The sequence below is a fragment of the Chlorocebus sabaeus genome, chromosome 23 (assembly GCF_047675955.1).
Source record: "Chlorocebus sabaeus isolate Y175 chromosome 23, mChlSab1.0.hap1, whole genome shotgun sequence".
In the NCBI taxonomy this organism is placed as follows: domain Eukaryota; kingdom Metazoa; phylum Chordata; class Mammalia; order Primates; family Cercopithecidae; genus Chlorocebus; species Chlorocebus sabaeus.
Window position 1 is genome coordinate 54,279,618 of NC_132926.1, and position 21,728 is coordinate 54,301,345.

General features: G+C 37.7%; 1 protein-coding gene across 1 annotated transcript in view; it reads right to left on the minus strand.

The window, feature by feature from the left end:
• The window catches only part of CCDC192 (coiled-coil domain containing 192), a 254,994-nt gene that overhangs the window by 214,215 nt on the left and 19,051 nt on the right, over positions 1–21,728 (minus strand). The window contains exon 3 of the mRNA XM_008014308.3: positions 3,776–3,883. Within this exon, the coding sequence (XP_008012499.2) occupies positions 3,776–3,883 (108 nt within the window). The remainder of the gene's footprint in view (positions 1–3,775; positions 3,884–21,728) is intronic.

The window sequence follows — 21,728 nt, forward strand, 5'->3', positions numbered from 1 at the left end:
GTAACAACCCTAGGCACCTATACTTTCCATTCTGAGTTAATTCTGTGTTCTCAGAGGCAAAGCTAAGAGATAAGGTCTTGAATAACAGTGACATTAACCATTTTCTCAAAGGCAGGATCCATTGTTTGATAATACTGCAAGCTTCCACTGCTTCCTTCCAGCACAAATCTTGGTTCTTCTTGTTTCTTCCACACTCCTCACCTCATTCTACTCCACTGGAACAGCCCATAATTTGGGTTACCAGTAAAGGCAAGGTAGCATTCTCAACATCCTTGTGACAAATCCTAAATTAATGACATTTAGAAGAAGCCTTAACATGTATAGCAGGCAAAAATATTCCTTCAACACACACACACACACACACACACGGATTGAGAGAGTGTGTGTGTATGCGTGTGTGTGTAATCATTGTCTTTAACACTAAAGGCAATCTTTCTATAATCCCTTAGTGGCACGACCTGGTAAGGAAGACAGTGGCACCCAGTGGACAAATGTTTGATTGTTTCAGACAGGTGTTCCATTCTGAAATATTCTCAAGAACTTTCTTTAGGAAATATCAGGTTCTTCCCTTTCCCTATCCTCTCATCCATGTTTTTAATGTCGACTTAAATTTTAAAATAGGGGACAGAGGACTGTTCTTAAAGTTTGTATCTTTTCAAGGAAAAGACTAGACTCAAACACTGGAGAAAGCAAAAATTTTAGGATTAAATCCTGTGACAACAGTGTTGATCAACCCCTCTCAACAGTAAAAATGAAGACAGCCAAATCTCATAAAATGCTCAAGTTAATTAAAAATATAATATCAAAAATGCCTGCAATGTGCTTTACATATCATACACTCCCTTTCCTCAAACCATGGACAACTTCCAATTAAACTCACTTGGTTATGCAAATTTGGCAACTTCAAGAACAATACTTTAGTACAATTAACACATACAGATCCTGCAACTTAGTGCTATTGTGCAGTTTATCTTGGAGTCATATAAACACCTATTTTCATTCTTCATATCTTCCAATTTTTCTATTGTCTGTGAGCTACTTGGGTAGAGAAGCTCTGACTTATATGTCTTTCCTGCAAAACACCTAACCAGCATCTTACTTATGGTAGGTACAAGAAGGTTGTGAAATCCACTTTCCATTTTATATATTTAATCTGCTATATTACTGAAAAAAATAAATACATCTAATTGTTTGGTGTTATACAAAGAGATCATCCAGCTAAGAATCTTAAATATTAGGAGCTATCTGTGAAACTGCCTTTGTAAATTATAACTGAGGAAATTATGACAGTGAAAGAAATAAGACCTAACCGACTCTATCTTGCTTCTAACCCTTAAGCTGTCCTTGTTCATTCCTAGGCATAGGCCGAACCATCTGTGGGAAGGAATTCAGTTCATGGTTTTGACTCTGAAACAAAATTGATAACAGCCTTTTCCCAAAGACCCTGCTCTTGCCTGAGGTCCAATCTGCCCTTGCAGAACTGCCAAATTAGCTACAAAATTAGAAATTACAATTGAGGGGTCATGCAGCCTGTGGCTCTGAGAGTCTGAACCTCCCCAAATTGCTCCTGGGGATAACATCACTATTGTAAAGTTTAAGATCAGTGCTTCAGATATTTTGCAGACCCTGCACTTGATGGATCAGCTGACACCACCCAGCCCAACCAGTTCTGCCATCACATCCAGGAACAGAAGACATGAAGAAAACCTAACTTCCACCCACTATGATTCCATCTCCAACCTGACCAACCAGCACTCCCCACTTTCCGGTTGCCTCTCCGTCAAATTATCTTTAACAGCTCTGATCCCTGAATGCTCAGGGAGACTGATTTGAGTAATAATAAAACCCCGGTCTCCTGCACAGCCAACCCTGTGGCTCTGTGATTTACTCTTTCTCCACTGCAATTTCCCTGTCTTGATAAATCGATTCTGTCTAGGCAGCGGGCAAGGTGAACCCACTGGGTGGTTACATCTGCATTGGATAAAATAAAAATATTTCATTAAGAGCCAAAGGAATGGGTACTTTTTTTTTTTTATTTGAGATGGAGTCTCGCTCTGTTGCCCAGGATGGAGTGCAGTGGCGCGATCTCAGCTCACTGGAAGTTCCACCTCCTGGGTTTGTGCCATTCTCCTGCCTCAGCACCCGCCACCATGCCCTGCTAATTTTTTTGTATTTTTAGTAGAAACGGGGTTTTCACCATGTTAGCCAGGATGGTCTTGATCTCCTGACCTCATGATCCACCCGCTTCGGCCTCTCAAAGTGCAGGAATCGGTACTTTTATGAGTGAATTGAATCTTACTGATTCAAATGAGAAATCATTAAAAGTCATTTGATTACCCAAAAAATCCCATATACCTTCTTAGTGTAACCTAATCCCAGCAGGAGTGCCCTTTTTTAGTTATCCATTGAAAAATCCTTCCCAATTTGGAGACTCTGAAATTCTTAGTTTTTTGTTGTTGTTGTTGTTTTGTTTGTTTGTTTTGCTTTGAAATGGTACCTCATGTTTATCATTATATTCTTGGTAATTCTTAATTTTGCCACAGTTCGAGGCTTGTTTCTGTTTGTTTTAGGGAAAAAAAAAAACCAGTTGGCAGGCTAGAGCTATGGCTTGAGGCTGAGATGGAAACTTTTCCAAAAGGGCAGCACATTTGTATTAACCGACACAACTCCCCTGTGACCCCTTGCATCAATCGCATTTAGTCAGTAAACAATAAATACATGCCAAAGTAAGGGATGCACCTTTTTTGGTAAGCTGAAAAAGAAATGAAGGGCATTTGTGTGTGTATCACTAAATTATATATTAATTATACTTTTTCTCATAACACAAGGCACCTTTCCTCCTTAGTTTCCGCTAAAATTCTGACGCAATTAGCTTTTACTGTACAGAGAGACTGCCTTTATTAAAAGTACCTTAAAATTCTTTTTTTCCAAAGTATCTAAAATATACTTTCATCTAAATATATCAATCCAGGAGAAATTAATGAACATTTCTAACATTGCAGGGCCTCCTCCATCCTTTTCCCTTCACTGACTGTCACCAAAAGAGAGCACTGGGGGACCCAGACTCCAAGCAGTTTGTCCTCTGGGGCCAAGCCTCTCTGACCGGGGGAAAGGCAACAATAGTTGCACTATTTGCAAAGTATAATCTTATTGGGAAATGCTCCAGCCCTGGTCTGAGCTTTACTGATACTAGTAAAGCTGGTTTACTGCCTCTGAAATCATGGACCTGCTGTACATGCAAAGCACTCTAAGGTGTCCAGGCCACCTGGTGCAGGCCAGGCTCCACTTATCATCTGCTGCTTTGCTTCTGTAAGTTTCAAAAACCTAAGAGGGATGTCAATATTTGAAAAACTCTCTTCTAAGTACAGTTTCCTAAAAATAAAAGAAAATTACTTCTGCATGACTCCAATAGGCTTTATTTTATCTTTGAGCTTGTCTATTTATAATGCAAATATGCTTTGCTTATTCAGGAAAACCATTTAGTTAAAGAAGGTTTGCCTAACTCATGGCCTGTGGTGAATGAAAGTCAAATAAAATACAAAGATGAAAAAAGTTTTAAAGACCGAAAAGTTCCATACAGACTACAGTAGGCACTGTTATGTCTAAAATGAATGGAATGCTGTGTGCGTGTGTGTGTGCATAACTGCAATGTGTGTGTGTGTGTGTGTGTGTGTGTGTATCAGTAGAGGCAGAGGTTAAAACATGTGTTTACATTTACACTTGCCATGCTGCACACTGAGGAACATTTGTTTCCAGTTCCCATAACAGGTGTTACCTGTTCAGATAAAGCTTTAGCCTTTTCTTCTGCTTCTTTCAGACAAGTCTCCAATGACTCAAGTTGGGCCAAGGTAAACGCCATCTGTCCAGTATCCAGGGACACTTTCTTTAAAAAAAAAATCAATTATTACTTTTTGACAGGGATTGTTTGGGCACATCTCAAACAATCTTATGGACTAATGATAGGCTTGATAAACTCACACAAATCCTCCCCTTTTCTTAACAAGGAAATAAAATGGCAAAATGTTTTAACAATAGTTTTATTTAAAACATAGAATATAAAAAGAGTAAAAAATAAATGATGACAATGAACAGCTTTAGAAAGTTAGATTAAATAACTGTCATTGGAATTTGATTACTTTGAAACTTTTATTCTTACTTCAAAAGGTTAGGTTTAAAATGTCACATTCCTGATGGAAGATGTCACCTAGAATGCCTATGTTTTTAACATTCACCTAACAGTAGGAACGGAGTCAACAGAACTCAGAGAAACCCTGTTTCCTCTCATCTTCACCTTCTCAGCACATGTCATTAAAGCAAAGATACCACATGTTTTAGAATCAGATCATTCTTCCCCAGAGTCTGGCTAATATGACTCAAATTAGCAGATGTGTAGACTCTGCCTCTCAAAACTTTTCTTTTTCTTTTTCTTTTTCCAGGCAGAGTTTCACTCTTGTTGCCCAGGCTGAGTGCAAGGGCACAATCTTGGCTCACTGCAACCTCCACCTCCTGGGTTCAAGCGATTCTCCTGTCTCGGCCTCTGAAGATTACAGGCACGTGCCACCACGTCCAGCTAATTTTTATATTTTTAGTAGAGATGTGGTTTCACCATGTTGGCCAGGCTAGTCTTGAACTCCTGACCTCGTGATCTGCCCACCTCCACCTCCCAAAGTGCTGGGATTACAGGTGTGAGCCACTGCGCCCAGACTCAAAATGTTTCTAAAGTTACTTTTCCTCAGCTACAAGCTGAAGAGTACACAAAATTGGTATGAAAACACCAGGTACAGGCCCTTGTGAGGCTAGAGCACTTCCTTGCTACTCTTTTGCTATTGTAATACTTAGTAATTACAAAGCAATACAAAAAGTTGAAAAACCTTGTACATGCTAGGATGATGACCTTCCTATAGTTTCTCCGGGTGCGTCCTGTTTTCTTGCGAATACCCCTGCTGCAGCTGCTTCCAATTAACCCCATAAAGAATTAACTGCATTCCTACATATCTTAAAGGTCTAACTTCTGTTTTATTTTTTTCCCTGTGGCTTATGAGACCACCGATTTTACATGTGTGCATTTCCTGACGATACAATAGAGCCATCTGGTGGTAAATGGAACCAGGCATAAAAATACAGCATTCATTCAGTTTCTGTACTTGTTGATACTATACATCGACCCTTGAGTCTCTGCCACTGGCCTCTGATATAAACAGAATTCTATGGGATGAGAGGCAAAAAAATATTTCTGCTTCACCAACAGCCTGGCTCAACAGTCAAGTTCTGCCACTACAGGGGCATATTCACCCTCAAAAGTTTGCCTTTAGGGAGGAACATCTTAGGCTGGAATGGTGATACTAGGAAGTGAACTAATTGTCCTCAGATCCCAGATGGTTCCAGTAATTTCAAAAATGGGTTCAAAAATTCTCAAAAAAAAAGCCTTTAAACAAAATTCTTGTGCATTTACACTTGGAGATGAATACATGCTGTAAGACGTTATATGCAGAAATGGGGAATTGTCATGAGGCCAAACTATTTTTAAAAGATTGGGAATCCCTGATTCCTTGTATTTCCAGGGAAAATTTTCTTGTTGAATGTTTGATCTCAAGAGGAACTTTTTAAAATTTGTGTGGGTAGACTCAGCAAGATCATCTAATCCATTTCTCCAGGGCTTCTCCAAACACCCAAAATTTCCCCAGCCGAGAACAACAAACATTTCCATAAGACAAAAGCATTATAAGTCAAAGCCAAATGAAACAGGCATAACTGAGGACTGTTACTAAATAACATAGGACTTTTTGTACAGACAAATTTAGGGAATTGTCGTGTGTTTTAGGACAGGGAAAGACCTGAGCAAACCGTGGAGAATGCAAAGTCAGTCTTTTACACCCCCACTCCAGCTGTAGTGAGCACGCCCTGCTCTCTGACCTGCCTTTCAGCTTCTGCCACTCTCTTAAGAGAAAAAGGTTACACAAGAGCAGGCACTTTTTAAATAGGAGGTAACTCCATTAACAGAACAAAGGCAAACAAAAATGAAGTCAAGAACAATTTCAAAAATAAGTAAACACATGAAGATAGAGGTTTTGGAGGTGGATATGTGGTTTCAAAGACTAAAAAAGTTAGATGTACTCAGTCATTGTCCCAGTTTTGCAAGGTACAATGGCAGAAGGGCAGAAAGATAGGGCTTCCATTATTAATTGTATTTTACTTCCAGGTACATGTGGACACATGCAATTTGTATAAATAATGAAAATGAATATTCTCAGTGGTTAAAGTAGTTGCAAGTGAATTATATTAATCAACAGTCTATGACATCAAAATGATGAAAATATAGGCAATATACAGGTGTTTGGGAATTGAACCTGTGTATGGATTTCCAAGTGGTAAATTCCAACAATTTAATAATAATCCCCATTGTGCATTTCTACTTTTTGTCTTAAAATTATCTACCTAAATATAAAGTTATTATCTAAATACAGATACCTAATGTAGCCAAGATGATCAATCTAAGATGATACTAAATAACACTAAAAATTCAATAAACTCTTTGATTACAGTAAAGACACCTGACTATTATTATGCATGGATGTTGAGGTTGATAGTTTACTAATTGAACAAATCTTATATGACATTGTAAGAGTAGACTTCGTTCTGGTTGCAAAGGTTTCTCATTTGATAATTTAAAGGAAAATTTACATATTATTTTCTAATTTTATATTTCTTGATTTCTTAATCTATTCCAGTACCTTCTCATTATCCTCTACCTTGCTGTTAAGGCTTTATTTCTCCGTCCTAAAATGACAGCTATACAAACCCTTTGACCCTTAAGGACTGGCTCAAGGTTTCTGATTGATCCAACTTCATGTGCCATATCTAGAAATGTTCGTGTCTGCAGAAGCCAGACAGGACTTTGCTGAACAGTAAGTAGGAGCCTGATAAATAATTGTTGATTGATTAAAGGCTCGGCAGTCAATGAAGGTGGTTGTACCAGAACGAGCAGTCCTTCATGCTGAGAGGCTGTAACAGTGACTTCTTTCAGCAATACTTTTCATGCATCTGAGCTGGGACATTGACAGGGATCAGAACCACACAGAAGTTCTGCTTGCCATGGTCAGGGGCCAGACTGTGCAGATGAGGACAAGAATGTGGTCATGAGGCTGAGTGATGGTAGGGTTGTTGTAAGAACTGAATGAGGTAAAGCAGATAAGTGCTTTGACAGAAAGTGCTCAATACATGTTAATAATTCCATTATCCCAATTCCTTTAAAGAGAATAATTTGGTATTAAGACTCTCTAGCTTATTTTAAAACCCAAGTAAAAGAAAATACCCACGGGGACACTTTTGTAACAGCAAGTGATCAAACGGCAGTGGGAAATTCAGTCAAGTTTGTAACTAAGAACAGTTAATGTATTAAATATGTACACGCACATTTATTTAAGAGCAAGAATTTTTAAATAAAAGTGTGGTTATGGCAAATTTCATCTTTGTGGAAGAGCATTTTGACATAGGTCAGTTTTGGAGAATTCAGTGTCTCTAAAATCTGAAGCTTCTAATATATCAGGGTTCTAGCAGCAGCCCCTGCTCAGTGGTACAGTAACTTCCTTCCAGATAAACACATTTTACAAATATCCTGTTTGATATCTATTCATTACTGCTGCCCATTCCTCTCTCCTCTGCTTGACAGGCACCTATTACCCTATTCTTCCTTACCCTTCTGCAACCTACTCATTTTCTCATGCAGTGTCACGTCTTTCCCCAGCTGATCATCTTCTCCCCCACCCACCACCCATGCCTCATCCCCTCACTCTGGGCACATTTATTTCATCTCTCCCCACTGCCCTTTCATGATCAGAATTCACGTCACAGTGATAATTTCATCACTCTCATGTTCTTTTGTGTTTAGCGTTTGCAGTAGTTCCTTACACTAAATTGCCCATTTCTACTTAGGCAAATATTTAAAAACTCAATTTTCCTGGTTCTAATCCATTCCAGTGAAAATAGTATTCCTCTGTGTTTGGGTTTGCCTCAATAGTCACCTAAGAAGATATTTAAATTCAAAATGTGAACAAATTACAACTAGTTGTCGAAATGCCCATCAATATGGCTGAGCAGGACGTGGCTCTGGGAGGATGGTGGCCTGGATTGCGCATAGCCTAAGGAGCACTCTGCTTGTAATATGGAAGGTATGGTCTATATCTGATTTGATTCTAAGTGGTCATGTGACTTCAAACCAGCTGCTTCATTTGTCTGCATCTCAACATTTTCATCTTTAAATGAAGAATGTATTGATAAAGCCCCGGAGGAAATAGATGGCTACTCCAATGCAGAAACTGAGGAGCATTAAATGAAGGGACAATTTAGAAGGTGTGGGTAAGATTAAAGGAACCAACAAGGGTTGGTGAGACATTCCCTGGAAGTACAGGTGCCCTTTGCCTTATCTTGACCTGAAGAGGTAGGGGAAGAGCAAAACTGATAGGTCTAGAAAGAAAGCTTGAGGAGAGGAACACAGCCACGGCCAACTATGTCTAGGCAGTTGTGGTGGTTGGAGAGAAGTAGGGAGGGGAAACGAACCAGCGGAGTCAATAGTCTGACCTTAACTCCTCTCATCCCCTGTTCTCCTGTCTGTGTCTTTCTCGGGCTGAACTCAACAAGCCAGAGGTCAAGAGAACCCGAATAAATGTCCAGAGAGATCAGCGTTCCCTGAAAAGATGAGTTGGGAAAGGTGGGGAGTGGATAGGGAGGAGGAAACAAGGAAACTTCAGCCCAAAGAGGTTTAATTATATTAGTGGTTCCCAAATTCCACCACATAGATCAGTGTTGGTTTGTGATAACATTTGTGCCAGTCAGTAACAAAAAGACAAGGCAAACTTTTAAAGAGAACATTGTGAATTTTTCATGAAGTCAAATTGATTCCTCTTTAAAGACTGTCATTTATTCTGAGATTATAATCATTCTACTGTCTTTGGTGTTAAGAGGATATTTCTTTAGCAAATGATGGCGGTATATGGAAATTATTGTGTTTTAGTGTCTTGAAAAAAAATTGAAAAGTTGGCAATCCTATGAGAACTAACCCTAATTATTTTGGGTGTGAAAATTCTTACTGGCTTATGAAATCTAAGTATAGAGACCTCCTATCTAAATGATCCCTGTTAAATTGTGAATTGAATGTTTTATCAGGTGGCCTTTCCAGATCTAGAGTCCCTGAATCACCCTGGACCTCGTCCAAGATGCATCTATATTCTATATCAACTTATCTGCCTTAGCAAGGTTCCAGGATATTATTTTTAAATGAAATAAACACATTCCTAAAGGTCAACCTTTCACCCTGTGAAAGATTTAACTACTTGTCCATTTCTATAGCCTCACTGATAGACTAAAAGAAAAAGATATTGGAAAGAAATTGTTGACTCAGATTTTAATTTATAAAAAGGTTGTTGGCATGAAAGTTAAAGAGAAATGACCACGTGACATTTGATAGCTTCATAAATAACTTTAAATAATGGCTAACCCAAAACTCTTAACATGACAGCTCTTATTCCAGTTCAGCTCAAAGCAATTCAATTCAAGTTCAAAAAATATTTATTGAAGGCTCACTATTTGCCAGGCACTATACTAGGCAATGGGGAAATAAGGAGTAACAAAGCAGACGTGATTAATATGCTCACCAGGAGTCTCAGCCTAGAATTTCTCTCCAATACAGAAATCTTGGAATCGGGTTTATGTAAAAATGAAAAGAATGTCACAAGTTTGGTGGTTAATTTAACATTTTTATGCTCACTCATAATATATTGCTTTATGCTTTAGGGCTTTGTTCCTTCCTCCTTGATGAAGATTCTGGTTAGAATCTGATAGCAGGTGGTAAGAGGCAGTTCTAATCTGTTTTCAAATATTCCAGGTCTATCTCTAGTAATATTGCTTTATAGGCTCTTAGAGACCTTGTATAAACAGCATCAGAAGAGAAAAAGGACCTTGCAAAAGATGGATATCTTCCATGGTTTAAATTAAAGTTAATAGCAAAATAGGATCTGGGCTAGAGGAGTCCTGAATTCGAGTTCATATTATATTACATATGTTACAGAATCTGTTCTGTGACCTAAAGTAGCCCTCTACTATTTGATTTATGAGCAACACAGACTCCTTTGAGTACCTGATAACATCTGTGAATTCTCTTATCAAAAAAAAGTATGTGCACAGCTTGCACACACACATACAGTAAGCACACGTGCACATAATTTTGTATATGCTTTCAGGGTGTTTAAGCACCCTTCTCAATGTCATTCATGTAGCCCACATTAAGCAATCCTTGTTTAGAGGGAATATCACATGTTAGCCACCTTTAATTTTTATTCAAAAATAAATTGCAGGCTGGGTGTGCTGGCTCAAGACTGCAATCCCTGTATTTTGGGAGGCTAAGATGGACAGGTCTCTTGAGCCCAGGAGTTCAAGATCAGCCTGGGCAACATGGTGAGACCTCGTCTTTGCAAAAATTAAAAATAATTAGCAGGTGGTGGTGGTGCGTGCCTGCAGTCCCAGCTACTTGGGAAGCTGAGGCTGAAGGATCGCTTGAGCCTGGGAGGTGGAGGCTGCAGTGAGCCGAGATTATGCCACTGCACTCCAGCTTGGATGATAGAGCAATAACCTGTCTCAACAACAATAACAACAACAAAATTAAAAAAAAAAAAACTATTTGTTTTTAAATAAAATTTTCAGTTAAGTGGGATATCGTTTGCCACTTGTAAAGATGGTACTTTTTTGTGTGAGAGGATTATTTATTTTCTCACTCATCATGCGTAAGTTTAGATTTTGAGTACTTTAGCATGTTGACCAATTATGTTTTCATTCTCCAACTGAATTTTAGTGTTTCAGGAAATGTACATGCCTGTAGGACTTTCACGTCAGCTCATGAGTAAAGTGATAGAATTGATGACATTTCATTGCCCAAGTTGATTGTGGCTTTTCAAAGTTAGTTTTGTTATATAAATTTTGCTATACTGTGTAAAATCAACAGCAAATGTTTTATGGTTGACAGTGTTCAGACTGGAGGTAACTTTTTTCTACTAAAGAGTTTTAGATTCTAAATAGGTGAATTTTTTTAAAAATTAAAAAATCAATTACAGTGATAAAAACTTCAATATTCCAACAATGCTATTTCCAAAACCTAGCAAGGAAATCCTTCATTGAACCTGAAGTTTCATAGAAAGCTTTTTCATGAGAAACCCTTTCATTTCCTCCCAGACTGGCATTTGCAGACTCCCTTCTTTACCAAGATCTGAAGGAGAAATGTGTTATGCATCCTTTCATATCAGATAAAAGTTTAGCAACAATTTCCATAGTGCTTTCCAATATGATAAGGCACAGAAGACAGATGGAAAGGCTCATTTTGCTGTGAATTTCCACTTCTTTTAAGGTCTTGCAGTCAAAATGCTTCTAAGAGGCATGGCAAAAATATTGGAGAAGAAAGCATAGTACAGCCAACTGTAGCTACTCCGTGGGCCTTAGTTTTCCCATCTGTGAAATGAGAAGACCATTGTACGTCATTCAACTTGACCTCTGCACGGGCCATTTGGCGAGCTGTTTTGACTGCCCAGTGTCTTTCTCTCTTTGGAGAATTTCCCATCCCATATACCCTGTCTTCCAAAGTTAAAAGCCAGGAGCTTCTTCCCAAGCGTTCTTCACAGCCAAGGTGTAGTCATGTGACTTAGACTCCACCAAGTCAGACACACCAGCATGAAACTTCAGTGTGGATGAGACTGAAATGAAAAAGGTGCCAAACAGCGTGGAATCTGGCTTGGTGGACGGGGTCATTCTGTTTTCAGGGGCTACAGTGACAGAAGACTTAGAAGTAACATCTCAGATTCAGGGAAAATGACAGGTTATAGGTCTGGTGGCAGCAGTAACAGGTTTGTCCTCAGAATCTGCAAGGTAATTGGGTGTAGCCTCCAAGGTGGATTCTCTGGCTCTCCTAAAGAACCTCTGAAATATCTAATATTTTCCAATAATTCTTTCCCCCCGAATCTGAACTAGTATGGGTTCTGTTGATTTCAAATATGAATCTGACTGATGCAAGGTCCTTGACCTAATTATACTTATTGTTTGTGTTACTTTAAGTAAGTAAGTAATTTAATTATTCTGAGCCCCCATTTCCTCATCTATAAAAATGGAGGAGATGATAACTCCAGGGTTTGCTGTGATTATTACATAGCGTAATTCAGAACTTACTTAGTATAATGACTGGTCCACAGTAGCAAGTAAAAAGAAAATTCTCTCTTCAAGCTGTAGATTTTATGTTCCTAGGGTGTAGCTTCTGGAAGTTCCCAGCCTAGGAGAGAGTCTGGGAGTTGACCGTAAGGACCAGAAACTCTTGGCTTTATGTGAATATACCTCCTAGCCTGGTTACTCCTTGTTAGAAAAGGAATATCGTTATGCATAAACTAAGAGCAAAAATTCAAAAATGCAAGTGGGTAGGGCACAATCTTGTATCCTCCCCTGCCAGCAAAGGATAATTTTTACTTGGTCTGCTCCATTTCTTCTCTTCCTTGACCTTCTTTTTAAAAAATTATTTTATTTTAAGTTCCAGGGTACATGTGTGGGATGTGCAGGTTTGTTGCACAGGTAAACGTGTGCCATGATGATTTGCTGCATCTATCAACCTATCACCTAGGTATTCAGCCCCACATGCATTAATTATTTACCCTGATGCTCTCCTTCTTCCCGCCACCCTCACCCTGACAGGCCCCAGTGTGTGTTATTGCCCTCCCTGTGTTCCTGTGTTCTCATCATTTGGCTCCCACTTGTAAGTGAGAACATGTGGTGTTTGGTTTTCTGTTCCTGCATTAGTTTGCTGAAGATAATGGCTACCAGCTCCATCCACATCCCTGCAAAGGACGTGATCTCATTCCTTTTTATGACTGTATAGTACTCCATAGTGTATATGTACCACATTTTCTTTATCCAGTCTATCATTGATGGACATTTGAGTTGATTCCATGTCTTTGCTATTGTGAATAGTGCTGCAATGAACATATACATGCATGTATCTGTATAATAGAATGATTTATATTCCTCTGGGTATATACCTAATAATGGGGTTGCTGGGTCAAATAGTATTTCTTGTTCTGTGTCTTTGAGGAATCACCACACTGTCTTCCACAATGGTTGAACTAATTTACATTCCTACGAACAGTGTAAAAGTGTTTCTTTTTCTCCATAGCATTGCCAGCATCTGTTTTTTCTTGACTTTTTAATAATTGCCATTCTGACTGGTGTGAGATGGTATCTCATTGTGGTTTTGATCTGCATTTCTCTAATGACCAGTGATGTTGAGCTATTTTCCATATGTTTGTTGGCCACATAAATGTCTTCTTTTAAGACATGTCTGTTTATGTCTTTTGCTCACTTTTTAATGGGGTTGTTTTTCTTTTTCTTCTACATTTCTTTAAGTTCCTTGTAGATTCTGGATATTAGAACTTTGTCAGATGAATAGATTGCAAAATTTTTCTCCCATTCTGTAGGTTGTCTGTTCACTTTAATGATAGTTTCTTTTGGTATGCATAAACTCTTTAGTTTAATTAGATCCCATTTGTCAATTTTTTGTTTTTGTTGCAATTGCTTTTGACATTTTAGTCATTAAATCTTTGCCACAGCCTATGTCCTGAATGGTATTGCCTAGATTTTCTGTTTGGGATGTTATAGTTTTGGGTTTTACATTTAAGTCTTTAATCCATCTTGAGTTAACTTTTGTATACGGTATAAGGAAGGCATCCAGTTTCAATTTTCTGCATATGGCTAGCCAGTTCTCCAGCACCATTTATTAAAAAGGGAATCCTTTCCTCATTGCTTATTTTTGTCAGGTTTGTCAAAGATCTGATGGTCGTAGTCTTATTTCTGAGTTCTCTATTCTGTTCCATTGGTCTATGTGTCTGTTTTTGTACCAGAACCATGCTGTTTTGGTCACTGTAGGCTTGTAGTATAGTTTAAAATTGGGTAGCATAATGCCTCCAGTTTTGCTCTGTTTTCTTAGAATCGTCTTGGCTATACAGGCTCTTTTTCGGTTCCGTATGAATTCTAAAGTAGTTTTTGCTAGTTCTGTGAAAAATGTCAGTGGTATTTGAATAGGAGTAGCATTGAATCTATAAATTATAAATTTATAATATTGATTCTTCCTATCTGTGAGCATGGAATGTTTTTCTATTTGTGCCCTCTCTGATTTCCCTGAGCAGTGGTTTGTAGTTCTCTTTGAAGAGATCCTTCACTTCCCTTGTTAGCTGTATTCCTAGGTATTTTATTCTATTTCTAGCAATTGTGAACAGGAGTTCATTCATGATTTGGCTCTCTGCTTGTATATCATTGGTGTATAGGAATGCTTGTGATTTTTGCTTATTTATTTTGTATCCTGAGATTATGCTGAAGTTGCTTATCAGCTTAAGAAGCTTTGAGGCTGAGATGATGGAATTTTCTAGATATACGATCATGTCATCTGCAAATAGAGACAGCTTGGCTTCCTCCCTTCCTATTTGAATACCCTTTATTCCTTTTTCTTGCCTGATTGCTCTGGTCAAAACTTCCAATACTATGTTGAATAGGAGTAGTGAGAGAGGGCATCCTCGTCTTGACCTGTTTTCAAGGGAATGCTTCTAGCTTTTGCCCATTCAGTATGATACTGGCTGTGGATTTGTCATAAATGGCTCTTATTATTTTGAGGTAGGTTCCATCAGTGCCTAGTTTATTGAGAGTTTTTAACATAAAGTGATGTTGAAATTTATTGAAAGCCTTTTCTGCATCTATTGAGGTAATCATGCAGGTTTTGTCTTTAGTTCTGTTTATGTAATGAATTACATTATTGATTTGCATATGTTGAACCAGCCTTCATTCTGGGGATGAAGCTGACTTGATCGTAGTGGATAAGGTTTTTGATGTGCTGCTGGATTTGGTTTGCCAGTATTTTACTGAGGATTTTTGCATCGATGTTCATCAGGGATATTGGCCTGAAGTTTTTTTTGTTGTATCTCTGCCAGGTTTTGGTGTCAGAATGATGTTAGCCTCATAAAATGAGATAGGGAGGAGTTTCTCCTTTTCAATTGTTTGGAATAGTTTCAGAATAAATGGCACCAGCGCCTCTTTAGACCTCTGGTAGAATTCAGCTATAAAACTCTCTAGTGCTAGGCTTCTTTTGGTTGGTAGACCATTTATTACTGCCTCAATTTTAGAACTTGTAATTGGTCTATTCAGATATCAACTTCTTATTGGTTCAGTCTTGGGAGGATGTATGTGTCCAAGAATTTATCCATTTCTTCTACATTTTCTAGTTTATTTGCATAGAGGTGTTTATAGTATTCTCTGATGGTTGTTTGTATTTCTGTGGGGTCAGTGGTAATATCTCCTTTATCATTTTTATTGTATCTATTTGATTCCTCTCTCTTTTCTTCTTTATTAGTCTAGCTATTGGTCTATCTATTTTATTAATTTTTTCATAAAAGTAGCTCCCAGATTAATCAATTTTTGGAAAGGTTTTTTGTGTCTCTATCTTCTTCAGTTCCACTCTGAATTTTGGTTATTTCTTGTCTTTTGCTAGCTTTGGGGTTTATTTGCTCTTGGTTCTCTAGTTCTTTTAGTTGTGATATTAGGATGCCGATTTGAGATCTTTCTAATCTTTTTTGATGTGGGCATTTAGTGCTGTAAATTTCCCTCTTAACACTGCTGTAGCTGCATCCCAAAGATTCTGGTACATTGTTTCTTTGTTATCATTGGTTTCAAAGAACTTGATTTCTGCCTTAATTTTATTATTTACCCAGGAGTCATTCAGGAGCAGGTAGTTCAATTTTCATGTAGTTGTGTGGTTATGAGTGAGTTTCCTAATCTTGAATTCTAATTTGATTGTGCTGTGGTCTGGGAGACTGTTTGTTATAATTTCAGTTCATTGACGTTTGCTGAGGAGTGTTTTACTTTCAATTATGTGATTGATTTTAGAGTAAGTGCCATGTGGCACTAAGAAGAATGTATATCCTGTTGTTTTGACATGGAGAGTTCTGTAGATATATATCAGGTCCACTGGATCCAGAGCTGAGTTCAAGTCCTAAATATCTTTGTCAATGCTCTGTTGCTATGATCTGTGATCTGTCTAATATTGACAGTGGAGTCTTAAAGTCTCCCATTATTATTGTGTGGGAGTCTAAGTCTCTTTGAAGGTATATATGAACTTGCTTTATGAATCTAGTTGCTCCTGCATTGGGTGCATATATATTTAGGATAGTTAGCTCTTCTTGTTGAATTAAACCCTTTACCATTATGTAATGCCTTTTTTGTCTTTTTCAATCTTTGTTGGCTTAAGGTCTGTTTTGTCAGAAACTAGGATTGCAGCCAGTTTCAGTGGCTCACACCTGTAATCCCAGCACTTTGGGAGGCTGAGGCGGGCTGATAACCTGAGGTCAGGAGTTTGAGACTAGTCTGACCAACATGGTGAAACCCTGTCTCTACTAAAACTACAAAAATTAGCCAGGTGTGGTGGCATGTGCCTGTAGTCCCAGCTACTCGGGAGGCTGAGTCAGGAGAATTGCTTGAACTCAGAAGGTAGAGACTGCAGTGAGCCAAGATCATACCAGTGCACTCCAGCCTGGGTGACAGAGCCAGACTCCACCTCCAAAAAAATAGAAAAAAAAAGAAACTAGGATTGCAATTTGTGTTTTTTCCTACTTTCCATCTGCTTAGTAAGTTTTTCTCCATCCTTTTATTTTGAGTCTATGTGTGTCTTTGCACATGAGATAGTTCTCTTGAATACAGCACACTGATAGGTCTTGACTCTTTATTCAGCTTGTCATTCTGTGTCTTTTAATTGGGGCACTTAGCCCATTTACATTTAAGGTTAATATTGTTATGTGTGAATTTGATCCTGTAATCATTATGCTAGCTGGTTATTTTGCAGACTTGTTGATGTAGTTGCTTCATAGTGTCATTGGTCTTTGTACTTCAGTGTGTTTTTGTAGTGGCTGGTAATGGGTTTTCCTTTCCATAGTTAGTGCTTCCTTCAGGAGCTCCTGCAAAGCCTGATTTGTAGTGACAAATTCTCTCAGCATTTGCTTGTCTGAAAAGGATTTTATTTCTCCTTTGCTTATGAAGTTTAGTTTGGCTGGATATAAAATTCTAGTTTGGAAATTCTTTTCTTTAAGAATGTTGAGTATTGTCACCCCAATCTTTTCTGGCTTGTAAAGTTTTCACTGAGAGGTCAGAGGAGCTGGCAACCACTGTTGTAGGGTCTTACCCAGTAAGGAGGCATGGGATCAAAGACTTGCTTAATGAAGCATTCTGGCAGCCCCTTGGTGGAGGGGGTGCACTGTGTGGGAGGAATCCCACTCATCCAGACTGCCTGGATTCCTCAGAGCCAGCAAGGGGAAAGACTAAGTCTGCTGATCCCCTTACCCTGGGAGATCAGAGTTCTGTCCGTAAACCCCTGGCCAGAATCGCTGAAATTCCCACAAGGAGGCCCTGAGCAGTGAGGAAGGATGGGTCCAGGTCTGGCCTCAAGAGGGAGTCTGGTCATGATCTGCCACAGCCACTGTGCTGTGCTGTGGGGAATTCCTCCTGGGCCCAAACCGCCCAGTCTCGCCTGCACCCACAGGAGAAAATGGCAGACTGGAGCTGCAGTGATGGCTGCTGTCCCTCCTCTGGGTGACCTTCTTGTTAGACAGGCTCTTTGGGGCTTTTGAGATGAAGAGAGTGTGGACTGGGACTAACAGAGAAAGTTTTTCAAAGACTTTTTGAGGAGAAAACTTGGGAAAAGTCCTATGAGATGAAAGCTTACAGAGAAGAAAAGGGGGGCTAAAAAGTAAATGTGTCTCTGAAGTTTTCCCCTACATGCTGTTTAATTAATGTGATTTAACCCTCCATATACCATCGAAGTTCATTGGACTCAATTATAGTTTTGTTTCTTTTTTTGAGCAGTTCTATCTGTAAAAGTTGATATTTTGTGAAGTTTATTATTTCTTAATAGTCTTACAAAGAACAAACATAACATATATTTATTTTAAAATAAAATTTGTTCTATCTTGCAGTTATCACACAAGTCCATTGAGCCTTCTATAAAGCTAAGATATATTGTGGGATCTTAGTGATCTTCTTTTTCTAACATTTTAAACATTTTGCTATTTTGTTATACTAGGATTTTTTTTTTTTTCTTATTCATCAATTGTTTTCGACTGTGACTTAAAAAAAAGACTGAAGAGAAAAACAAAAAATAATGGAACCTACTAGAAAGACGAATACAATAGTGAAATTAATAATCATCTTTGAATTTTATACCGTTACCGAAAGTATTACATCATCTTTCAAGATGGTGCAGAAGAGGGGACACCATGTGTATAGTATGTTTTTAGCTTTCATTGAACACAGTTGAGAATACTGATTTGTTCTTTTTCCATCTATAATGACCAAACAGAAGAAAACTAACAGAGGGAGATATTTCACAATTCTTAGACAAATCAGAAGATGAATATAAAGAGCTACAGCAAGCTCTCTGAACCAGCACTGTCCCATAGGGTAGCCACTAACTACATGTGACATTCAGGTACTGAAAATATGGTTAGTTTGACTTAAGATGTGTTTTAAGTGTAAAATACATACTGATTTTGAAGCTTTAGTACAATAAATGGGAATGTCAGATATCATTAAATTTTTATATCGGTTATATGTTGAAATAATAATACTTTGAATATGTGAGATTAAATAAAATGTATTATTAAAATTTAATTTCACCTAGTTACTTTAAAATTTTCTATTTTACTACTAGAAACTTCTAAATTATATATATAACATGAAATATACTTCTGTTGGACAGTGCTACTTTACACACTAACGTTGATGATGGAATCAATCATGTAAGTGAAATAGACTATGAATCTTTAGATCATGATTTCCTACAAACTTTAATAAATTTCCTCAAATTCATGAATCAATGAGTAAACAACCTGTCTCTATGGAAAATAAAGAAAATAGGGTACTCTCATATAGGACAGACTGTATCACACCATATTTTGCAACAAGAATTTGGACTTTCCTTTTTTGCTAATTGAATATATAACAATATTCTTTTATCTTTAATAAAATTTATGTGCCAAATTTTTTATTTGATATAAAGAGTTTTGCTATGTTTAACTTTTATTACAACTTCTAATCAGTTTTTCTATTATGCCTTTATCCTTCTGTAAATTATTTGAAAAGTGACTTTAAAAATACAAAAATTTAGATGGATTTCTTTAGTGGAGATGGTGAATGATGATGACTATTTTCATAGTATACACAAGGGTAAGTACTAGAATATTTGAAACTTACCTTGCAGGTACTAGACTTTCCTTTTTTGGTGGGGGGAGAGACAGAGTCTCACTCTGTCACCAGGGTGGAGTGCAGTGGCACTATCTCAGCTCACTGCAACCTCTGCCTCCCAGGTTTAAGCAATTCTGCTGCCTCAGCCTCCCACATAGCTGGGACTATAGGCGCGTGCCACCACACCCAGCTAATTTTTGTATTTTTAATAGAGACGGGGTTTTCCCATGTTGGCCAGGATGATCTTGATCTCTTGATCTCATGATCCACCCGTCTCAGCCTCCGAAAGTGCTGGGATTACAGGCGTGAGCCACCGTGCCCGGCCTAGACGTTTTTTTTTAAACTACAAATCAGTTCCAACCATTTAGTACATTTAGATTTCAGCATTACGTGATGAGTGATAACAAAGCAAGTACTATGGTAGTCTTCTTTCTAGATTTTCAATAACATAATTATCAGAAAAGAATGTAAGAACACATTAGGAGACAAAAACTCAATGCTGCTATAATATAATTTGGAAGAAGAAAGATTAATAGGATTCAGAATGCAGTCACCACAGACATAGATGTTTCTATTTTAAGGAAGATTGCAGGTAGAAATAGGCCCTAGAGAAAGCAGGTTGTTCTAGAATTTATAGCATTCTCCTTAGGCACTTGAGGCAAGACCTTAATATATGAAGGATATTATATTGTAATAAACATTATAAATATTTTTCCATCACTTACTTTGAGTATTTGGAAATACTTCTTAAATGGGTTGAAAAAATGGTAAGTCATAACTTTTCTTATGAGATACAGAATTTTCAGAATCCAAATTATTTTGTCATCTTTGTGTGTTAATGCATAACCTCATTCAAGGAGACAATCAACTTTGTGAAGAAGTAAGCTCTAATCAAACTTAGAAAAACTCACCATATCTCTGAACCTAAGTACAGATAGTACACCACATTGATTGAAATATTTAAATGTATTTCAAAATAACCAATGGACTCTGATACCTGATCTAACATAAACGGTTTAGCTATTGATATGAAGACCTGGGGCTATTATATCCAGCAGCAAATTTCAGTTTAACAAAACTATCAAAATAAATTAAACTGATATTATGAAATCTGCCTGGTGAGACTGAGGGCAGCCAGAGGTCAGACTTTCTTCCTGAGAGGCTGCATCCTTGTGCTATTTACCCTGCTGCCACCTGCACTCTCTGCCAACTTCCCCAAGTATCCAGAGAAAGCCTCTCAAAGGGAAAGGCTAGATTGAGTAATTGTCCTAACCTCTTGGAAGGATATCTTCTCTTAAGGAAATTTTAAAGTTTTGAAAAGTAATTTTCTTCAGATCATAGCAATTGAAGTGTGCTCTCAAAGTCAAACTGATTAATTTTGACGGTCTCTCCACTTTCACCACTGTTATTCAACATAGTACTAGAACTCCTACCTAGAGCAATGAGATGAGAATGAAATAGAGAGCATCCAAATTGAAAAGGAAGAAGTCAAACTATCCTTGTTTGCAGATAATATGATCTTATGTTTGTAAAAACCTAAAAACTTCATAAAAAAAATAGCTGTTAGAACTGATAAACAAATTTAGTAAAGTCATAGAATACAAAATCAACATACAAAAATCAGTAACATTTCTATATGCCAACAGCAAACAACCTGAAAAAGAAATCAAGAAAGTAATTCCATTTGCTAGAGATAAAAATAAAATAAAATACCCAGGAATAAACTTAGTCAAATAAATGAAAGATCTCTACAGCGAAAACAGTAAAACATTAATGCAAGAAATTGAAGAGGATACCAAAAAAAAATTTTTTTTAAATGTCCATATTCATGGTCTGGAAGAATAAATATTTTTAAAATGTCCATACTGCCCAAAGCAATGTACAGATTCAATGCAATCTCTACCAAAATGCCAATGAAATTCTTCACAGAATTAAAAAAAAAAAAATCCAAGAATTGTATGGAACCACAAAAGACCCAGAATAGCCAATGATGCCCTGAGCAAAAAGAACAAAACTGGAGGAATCACATTACCTAACTTCAATTTATACCACAGAGATATAGTAACCAAAACAGTATGATACTGGCAGAAAAATGAAAACAGACCAATGGAGCAAAATAGAGAACCCAGAAATAAATTCATCATCTACAGTAAACTCATTTTTGACGAAGGTGCCAGGAACATACATTGGAGAAAGGACAGTCTCTTCAATAAACGGTGCTGGGAAAAATGGATATGCATATGAAGAAGAATGAAACTAGACCCCTATGTTTCACCATATACAAAACTCAAATAAAAATGGATGAAAGACTTAAATCTAAGACCTCAACTATGAAACCACTAAAGAAAACACTGAGGAAACTCTCCAGGACATTGTTCTGGGCAAATATTTCTTGAGTAATACTCCGTAAGCACAGGGAACCAAGCAAAAAT